General features: G+C 65.2%; 1 protein-coding gene across 1 annotated transcript in view; it reads left to right on the forward strand.

The window, feature by feature from the left end:
• The window catches only part of SYT7 (synaptotagmin VII), a 140,938-nt gene that overhangs the window by 127,877 nt on the left and 5,439 nt on the right, over positions 1-7,622 (forward strand). Inside the window, exons 8-9 of the mRNA XM_012725155.1 lie at positions 2,595-2,730; positions 5,557-5,827. Coding sequence (XP_012580609.1) covers positions 2,595-2,730; positions 5,557-5,827 — 407 coding nt within the window. The remainder of the gene's footprint in view (positions 1-2,594; positions 2,731-5,556; positions 5,828-7,622) is intronic.

The following is a 7,622-nucleotide window of genomic DNA, read 5'->3' on the forward strand; positions in this document are numbered from 1 at the left end:
TCCCAGGCCCCAGGCACGGCATTGGGGTGCTCCCAGCGACAGGCTGCCGCCAGAGGGTCCTTAACTGAGCCGTCCGTTCCCAGTTTCCCAGGCCCCAGGCACAGCATTGGGGTCACCCGCTAGGCTCTAGGACCTCGGGCAGGTGGGCCGGGCCAGCTGTCTCTTCCTATCCAGCTTTTGCCTCTAGACACAGGGCCTTCCCTCTGCCCCAGCGCCCCCTCCTCCAGAGCAGCTGACCCCTGAGGTCAGCTCAGGCAGTGTCCACCTGACCTGCCAGACTTAAGGCCCCAGGGGTGTCCCAGGGTCACCCCGGGATGGGGGTGGACACCCCTTGATGTTTGTGGGGAGACGTGGAGCCCTGGCAGGGGACGTTGCCCTCGTGAGCAGGAGCCACCAGGTCCCGCGTGGGTGGGAAGTTGGTCGCTGCCCACTCCTGGATTCCTGGTGGCTCAGAAGCCCCCCGTCTCTGGGGACCCCAGAACTTCAGGATGCTCCTGGCCCTGGGGGCGGGAAGCCGAGGAGCCCGGCCCCGCCTGTCCTGCCCATGCCAGCCGCACGCCTCCCACCTCATGCTCCCCCATCCTCGTCAGCCATTGCTCCTTGGGATCCAAATGGTTTCCACCGCGGCCCCACCCCCGCCGCGGGGTGCGGCCATCGCTCTCCTTGCCCGAAGCCGCCATGTTTCTTCCGCCCCGGTGTGTCTCCCGCCTCTGCCTCTCCTCGGCCGCCTCGCCCCTCCTCGCCCCGTCCACCCGGCAGCCTCCTCCGCTCTCTCCAACTAACCGCTCTGGCCTCTCTCTCCCCCTCTCCTTCCTCCCATCTGCTCCTCACAGGGATGTCCCGGCCGGCGACCGGCCCCTCGCCCCCTCCGCCTCAGTGTTCTCTCTGTCTCTGTCCTGTGACCGCCGGTAGCTTCCGTGGCGCTGACCATCTCTTCCCAGGCTGCTTCGCAGCTGCGCTGGCGCTGTGGTGTGGCCAAAATAACTCCGACTTTCTCATACCTTCAGCAGTCAATCTCGCGCGCTCTCCTCTCCCGCTCTATTTTTAACCTGACTTTACCTCTCCAGCTATTTCAGTCTCCTCCTCCTCCCGTGCCTGTCTGCGTGAGCACGTGTCCGTGCGTACGTGTCCGTGTGCGTGTGGTGAGCGTGCGCTGCTGTGGCCGCGCCTCTGGGGGTGCCGCATGGCCCGGGCGGGGCGGGCGGGGCGGGGCGCCCCCATGTCCAGCCAGCCACGGCCGGCCGGGTTCTCACAGCAGGCGCTGTGCTGCTCAGGGCTTCGTGTTCCTGAGGCCGCTCCCTGTCCCTGTCCCCGTGACCGCGGGCAGCTTGCCGTGCCTGGGTCTCCCCGACTGTCTCCCAGCAGGACCCGTGTGTGTGTGTGTGTGTGTGTGTGTGCTGCTGGACGTGTTGACCTGTCTGCTGCCTGTGCCACCCCCTCCCCGTCCCCCCAGTATCTGTCGGCCAGTGCCTGTGCGTGTGCCGGGGCCTGGGGTCTTGGTGTCCCCCCCTCCAGGGCCTGGCACCTTCCACGCATGCCCGTCTTGCCTGTGGTGGCCGACCTGGCTGGCAGCCGGTCCACACGGAAGCTTGTGTCCCGCGCGTGGTGTCTGCGTCTGTGGCTCTGGTCCCGTCCGCCGTCCCGTGGCCGCCGAGCCCGGGCCCCTGCTGCCGTCTGCCCGGCTCTGTGCGGCTCTTCCTCGCTGCCTGTCCCCACCCCTCCTCAAGGATGTTCCAGCCTGGTCCCTGGGCAGGTTCTCAGTGTCCCCTTCCTGGCCTCCAGCTGGACGGAGCCAGGCGCGTCGCCCAGTGCGGAGCCCGAGACCGCGGCCTCCCAGGCACAGCGTGGAATCGGGTGCAGACAGGGCCTGGCGTGGAATGGTGGGGCCCAGGGCTTCCTGGCGGTGCCCCGTGTCGCTCGGACCCCGGATGACAGCCCTGTCAGATGTGCCCCCCGGCAGTGGAAGGGCGGGGCCCAGGGGCGCGGGGGCAGAGGCTCCCCCAGTGAAGAGGCGGCTGCTCACAGCTCAATTGCTTTCAGTCAAACTCATTCACCACACACGGACGCCAGGACCTAGGACGCTCCTGTCACCGTAGAAAGTCCAGCTGCACGGTGGCCCTGACCTCACCAGGTCGGTCTCACGTCTGAAGGGCACCTGTGTACTCGCTGACCCGAGCAAACAGAAGTGGCGCCCAGGGGCCCAGAGCCCGGCCGCGTGTGCCGGGGCCCAGAGGCAGGAGGTGGCTGGCATGGCCCCTCAGAGCCGCCCCGCTAGCGGGCGGGCGGGCAGGGGTGGAAGAGGCCTGGGGTGGGGGCTGCGCCCGGGACCCTGTGAGTGGCGACAGGAGGCTTTCTGGGGCACAGGCGGGATGGGGTCACCCGCTAATACGGCCCCCAGGGGGCAGTCAAGCTGGATCACGCTGGGGTCCAGGCCGGCGGTGCCTGCTGGAAGGAGGGCGGGCCCGAGCCCTCCAGGCCTCCCCGTGGGCAAGGTAGCCGCTGCGTGGTCTCGGAGAAGGGCCTGCTGCTGCCCAGGCACGTGCTGCCCAGCCAGCCCGCGCCGACCTGTGCTCACCTGGACTCCCTGCCCCCAGGTTACCCGCAGGAGGGAAGGCGGTGACCACAGCCCCGGTGCCCGGCCAGACGCCCCACGATGAGTCTGACCGCCGGACCGAGCCCCGCTCCTCCGTCTCGGACCTCGTCAACTCCCTCACCAGCGAGATGCTCATGGTGAGCAGGGGGCGGGGCGCGTGGGATGGGCGACGGCAGCAGAGCTACCCGGCAGCCGTGCCCCAGCTCTGCCCCGAGATGGCCGCCCTGAGCCCCAGTTTTCTCATGTCAAGTGACAGTAGGAACGCCCTCCCCCTTCAGTGCCTGTGGCCAAGCAGGACACTCGGGAGCCCGCTCTGAGGTAGCTCTGTGACCCCGGAGAGGCTGGTGGACAGCTGGGGCCGAAGCGCCCCAGGACGCGTCCATCCGGGGAGGCCTAGGAGCCTGTCCCAGCCGAGGGGTCCCGTCTAGGGCCCTTTGCCACCCGTTGCTGGGGCCAGCGGAGGCCCGAAGACAACAGGAGAGCAGTTCTGACCTCTGGGAGGGACAGCGGCACTGGGCTCTCCTGTCCACACCCCGCCCCACCAGGATCCCTGTAGTCGGGGCAGATTTGTGATTTCATTAGTGCTCCCATGCAGCAGCAGTGATTCACACCTGCACTTTAAAGTGCACCCCCCGGGGGGGCAGGGCCAGAGAGGGAGGACACGGTTGGGCACCTGGACATTTGCAGGGAGGAGTCCCAGGAAGGTGTGAGGCAGGGCCCTTGGCCTGCTGCGGCCCTAGTGCCCAGGCCCCGGGACAAGTCACGTCCCCTCCCTGGCCCTGAGCCCCGTCCCCTAGAGAGGAAGGGGCTGGCGGTGGGGGTCGTAGCCCTTCCTCGGTCCTGACATTCAGCCCGGTGTCCCCTTGCGTGCTGCCCGAGCACCACAGCCCCCACCGTCCCTGGGCTGCCCCCAGCCCCCAGGTCCCACCCTTCTGCTCTTTAGGGCTCCATCCCCTTCAACCATCCATCCCCTGCCCTCTTCTCCCCCAGAGAATTGCCAGCATCTGTTAAATGGTCCTGCCTGCAGGCCACAAGCCCTCCCTGCAGAGGGGAGTGTCTGGTCTCCTCGGGCCTCCCCAGCGCTGCCCCCTGCCCCCACCCCTGCGTACCTGCTCTGCCACCACCCACCCGCCCCACTCGTGGACGGGCCTGGGCTGTCCGTCCTTCGGACCAGCATCGCCACGCACCGGCCTCCCGCACAGCCTCATGGCCGGCTACGCCTCATGGTAGCCAGGTCCCGAGGGGGCGGCCCTCCCCCAGCCTCCAGCCCCTTGCTGCCCCCGGGCCCCAGCACCCTGTCCTTGCTCAGTGGATGCTAAGAGGTGCTGGGTCTAGCTGCCCAGCCCTAGACCACCACTAGGTCACTGGCACATCTGACCGCTGGATGCCCATGGCTGTCAGAAGTTGGGGCTCAGGAGTCAGGCTGGTCAGGAAGGGCAACCGAGGCAGGAGGGGTCGGGGAGAGGATGGGCCATCCCATAGCTTTTTTACCAAAAGGGCCTCCCTGTGCCTCAGCCTCCTCATATGTCAAGTGACAATAGGAATGCCCATCTCCCTCCAGTTCCTGCCTGGGCTAAGCAGGGACCTAGGAAAACCTACCGTGAGGTGCTTTACTGATCCAGGAGAGGCTGGTGGCCAGAGCGGAGGAGGGCAGAGCTCATGGCTCAGGCGGGCACCTGGGCTGCGTGTTAACACTGTGTAGAGGCTTCCCGGCTGGGCCAGGGGAGTCCTCGCGGCTTGGGGGGGGGGCCTCAGAGTTGCCCTGGGGTGTGGACTTGCTTTGGTGGAGAGTGGACTTTCAAGGCAGAGCGCTCATACTGCTGTGCAACCTTGGACCTGTGACTTAACCTCTCTGAGCCAGTCTCCCCCACTAGAGAGTGGTGATAACTGCCCGGCTGTTGTCAGGATTCAGTAAGAAGGTGATGTGAGCGTCTTCTGCCATGGTAGGTGCACACTACATGTCTTACGGTCTGTGCTAGCTAGTATTTCAGAGCCTCGGAGTGCCCAAAAGGTAGGAGACAGAGCGCAGAGAAAGTTCCAGAAGGGGAAATGGGGAGCGAAAACAGGTGTCAGCAGTTTCATCTTCAGCGTGGTGTCAGTTCCCACCCCTGGTCCCAGCCAGGCATCTGAGGGGCTTTTATACAGATGCTGCATGGACCCCCTGGGTTGGGGTGGGGCCTGGGGGTCCCAGAGGGCTGGGTGGAGGGGTGGGTGGAGCCAGGAGCTACAGCCTCCCGCTCAGCCACTGTGGGGCCATGGGCTGCGAGATCCCCCCATTTCTCCTCCCACCTCCCCCCCCCCCGAGTGCCTGCGTGGCTGGGGTCCAGTGGGAAGGTGGGGCAGCCCTCCCTGCCAGTGGGCCTCAGCCGGGGGGAGCAGTACAGCCCCTTGAGGGGCTTTAAAGGATTCCGAGGTCCAGGCGCCCACCCCAGTGCCATCAGGCCATCAAATCAGGCTCCCCCAGGGCAGGCCTGGGAGTTTATTTTAGGATCCCTGATTATACAAACGGGTCGCTCCCGCAAATTTGCCTCTGTCCTCTTGTAAGTCACACCATCCTCAGAAGCCCAGAGAGCCACCTCCCAGCAAACACTCTCTTAAGCCCTGACCACCTCGCGTGCCTTGTAGCACGGTTTCCTGCCAGTGAAACTCGGGCCTCCAACTGGGCGGCCCGTGGGAAGCTCGAGGGGGGAGCCAGGGGTCCTGGGGACCCAGGGCACAGCCACCTCTCAGCTGTGAGGTCAGGGCGGCCTGGGGGTGGGGACAGGGACAGACTCCTGCCTTCCAGGAAGGGGGTGCACTCTGCTCTGGGGTGCAGGAGACAGGGCTGTCCAGGCTTTGCCCTCCGTCCCTGTGTGTCCCCCCCCCAAGCACTGCCCCCCCCCAGCATCCTCACCTGAGTGTGAACGTGGGCCTGGGGGGAAGCAGAACCCTCCCCAACCCTGCCCGCCTTTCCCCACCCCCAGCTGTCCCCAGGCTCCGAGGAGGAGGAGGCCCATGAGGGCTGCAGCCGAGAAAACCTGGGCCGGATCCAGTTCAGCGTGGGCTACAACTTCCAGGAGTCCACGCTCACCGTGAAGATCATGAAGGCCCAGGAGCTGCCGGCCAAGGACTTCAGTGGCACCAGTGACCCCTTTGTCAAGATCTACCTGCTGCCGGACAAGAAGCACAAGCTGGAGACCAAGGTGAAGCGCAAGAACCTGAACCCCCACTGGAACGAGACCTTCCTCTTTGAAGGTGAGGCTGGTGCCCCCAAGCCCGACTGCCGCCACCCACCCCGCCCCGTCCAGATGTGCACGCAGGTGCGCCGCACCTGCCCACGCGGCCGCAGTTAACTCGTGTGAGGGCGGTGTTCAGGCCACGGGGCGGGTGGAGTGGGCGTCTCGGCTCAGGGGCGGGACCCCCGCCTGCGGCTTAGCCCCGGACCCCTGAGAAGGGCAGGCAGGGAGGCAGGGCCACAGGCCCCAGGTGTGCTCCTGCAGTGACCTGCACGGCACAGGGGTGAGGGTGAACCCTGGCTCCCCCTCTTCTAGCTGTGTGACCTGGGGTGAGTTCCTGAACCTCTCTGAACTGTTTCCTCACCTGAAAACGACAAGAACACTGAGGATCACACAGATCAGTGACTGTAGAAGGCACGTTCAGCTGTGCCCGATGCTTTAGAAACCACTTTACGCCCATTCGCGAAGTGCCCCATTCTGTTCCCGCCCGCCCTGGGCCAGACCCTCCAGACGCTGGGGAGTGAGCACTGCTGCCTTGATGTGGTGCAGGCCTCTGTCTTATCTCGGAGGATTCAGGGTAACCAGGAAGCGGGGTGCGTGATCAGGAAGTGATTCTGTCCCAGGGACTTTGAGTGCCTCAGCCCACTTAAAGAAGCCCTAACCCTTTCAGCCCCGGAGAATAAATCCCCCTAGCTCTCCAGAACCTTCCACACGCACCCCAGGGACTCTCCCACCTGGTGCCCTGCAGGTCATAGCCAGCTTACCCACGCTGAGGGTGAGCTGAGGGTGCCTCGTGTGTATGGGCCCTCCCCCAAGTCACTGTGGGGTCCAGTTTGGAGATGGCACAGCCAGTGAAAGGCTTGGCTCAGGAAGGGGTGCAGTCAACTGGAGGGGCGAGCCTTGTGGACAGAGCCCTAACCCACAAGGCCCTTCTGTGCTAACTGAGCAGGGTGCTGTCCTGGGTGCCGAGGCGGCCTGGGGGCATTCCTGGTCTACGGGGACACCGGAGTACAGATGACGAGGCCACACGCAATATGGCCGCAGTCTCAGCCCCCGGGGAGTGCTGAAAAGTACCCCCAGAAGAGGGCCGTTCAGGAGGGTCCTAGCTGGAAATAGGAGCCCCTCCAGGCTCCCTGGACAGGCAGCTCACCAGGGACTGCAGCTCCCTCCTCCAGTGTAGAAGCACCAGGGACATCTTGGAACCTCTGTTTCTAGAACTCTGCCCTCGCCTGGCGAGATACCGGGGGTCACCAGAGCCAGGCCACTGGAGATTCCGACATGAGCAGGCTAGCTCCCTCCATGGGGAGGGGCCCTGAATTGCTCAGAGGCCAGGACCTGGGGGCGCAGAGGTCCTCCTCTAGCACAGGCCTCCCTCCTCCCTGCTCGCACTGGGCTCAGGCCCTTGCCACTAACGGTCCAGGCAGCTGCACCCTGCCTGGTGGACCCTCCTCCCGCCTCCCAGGCACAGAGACTCCAGCTCCAGGCCTCCCCAGGCCCCTCCTGCCCTGCACCTCTCCACCCACCCTCATCTCAGACCATTTGTCTGGCATTTATTCACTGGTTTAATTATTTATTCCCTTAGCATATTTATCTTGTGCCCACTACGTGCAGAAGCCCTCTAGACACTGGGACCTGCTGAGGACAGAGATGCCTTCCCGGAAACCCTCCCAGGCTCCAGGGCAGAGAGAAATCTCCAGTACAGCTTGTGATACCTCGTGAAAGGAAAACTAAGAGTAGAACCCGGGGTCCCACCCATCTGGGGCGTCAGGAGCAAAAGCAGAGGCCTAAAGGACGAGAACAGGCCAGAGGGGGCA

The sequence above is a fragment of the Condylura cristata genome, unplaced genomic scaffold, assembly GCF_000260355.1.
Source record: "Condylura cristata isolate star-nosed mole 26May11 unplaced genomic scaffold, ConCri1.0 scaffold00015, whole genome shotgun sequence".
NCBI classification, from domain to species: domain Eukaryota; kingdom Metazoa; phylum Chordata; class Mammalia; order Eulipotyphla; family Talpidae; genus Condylura; species Condylura cristata.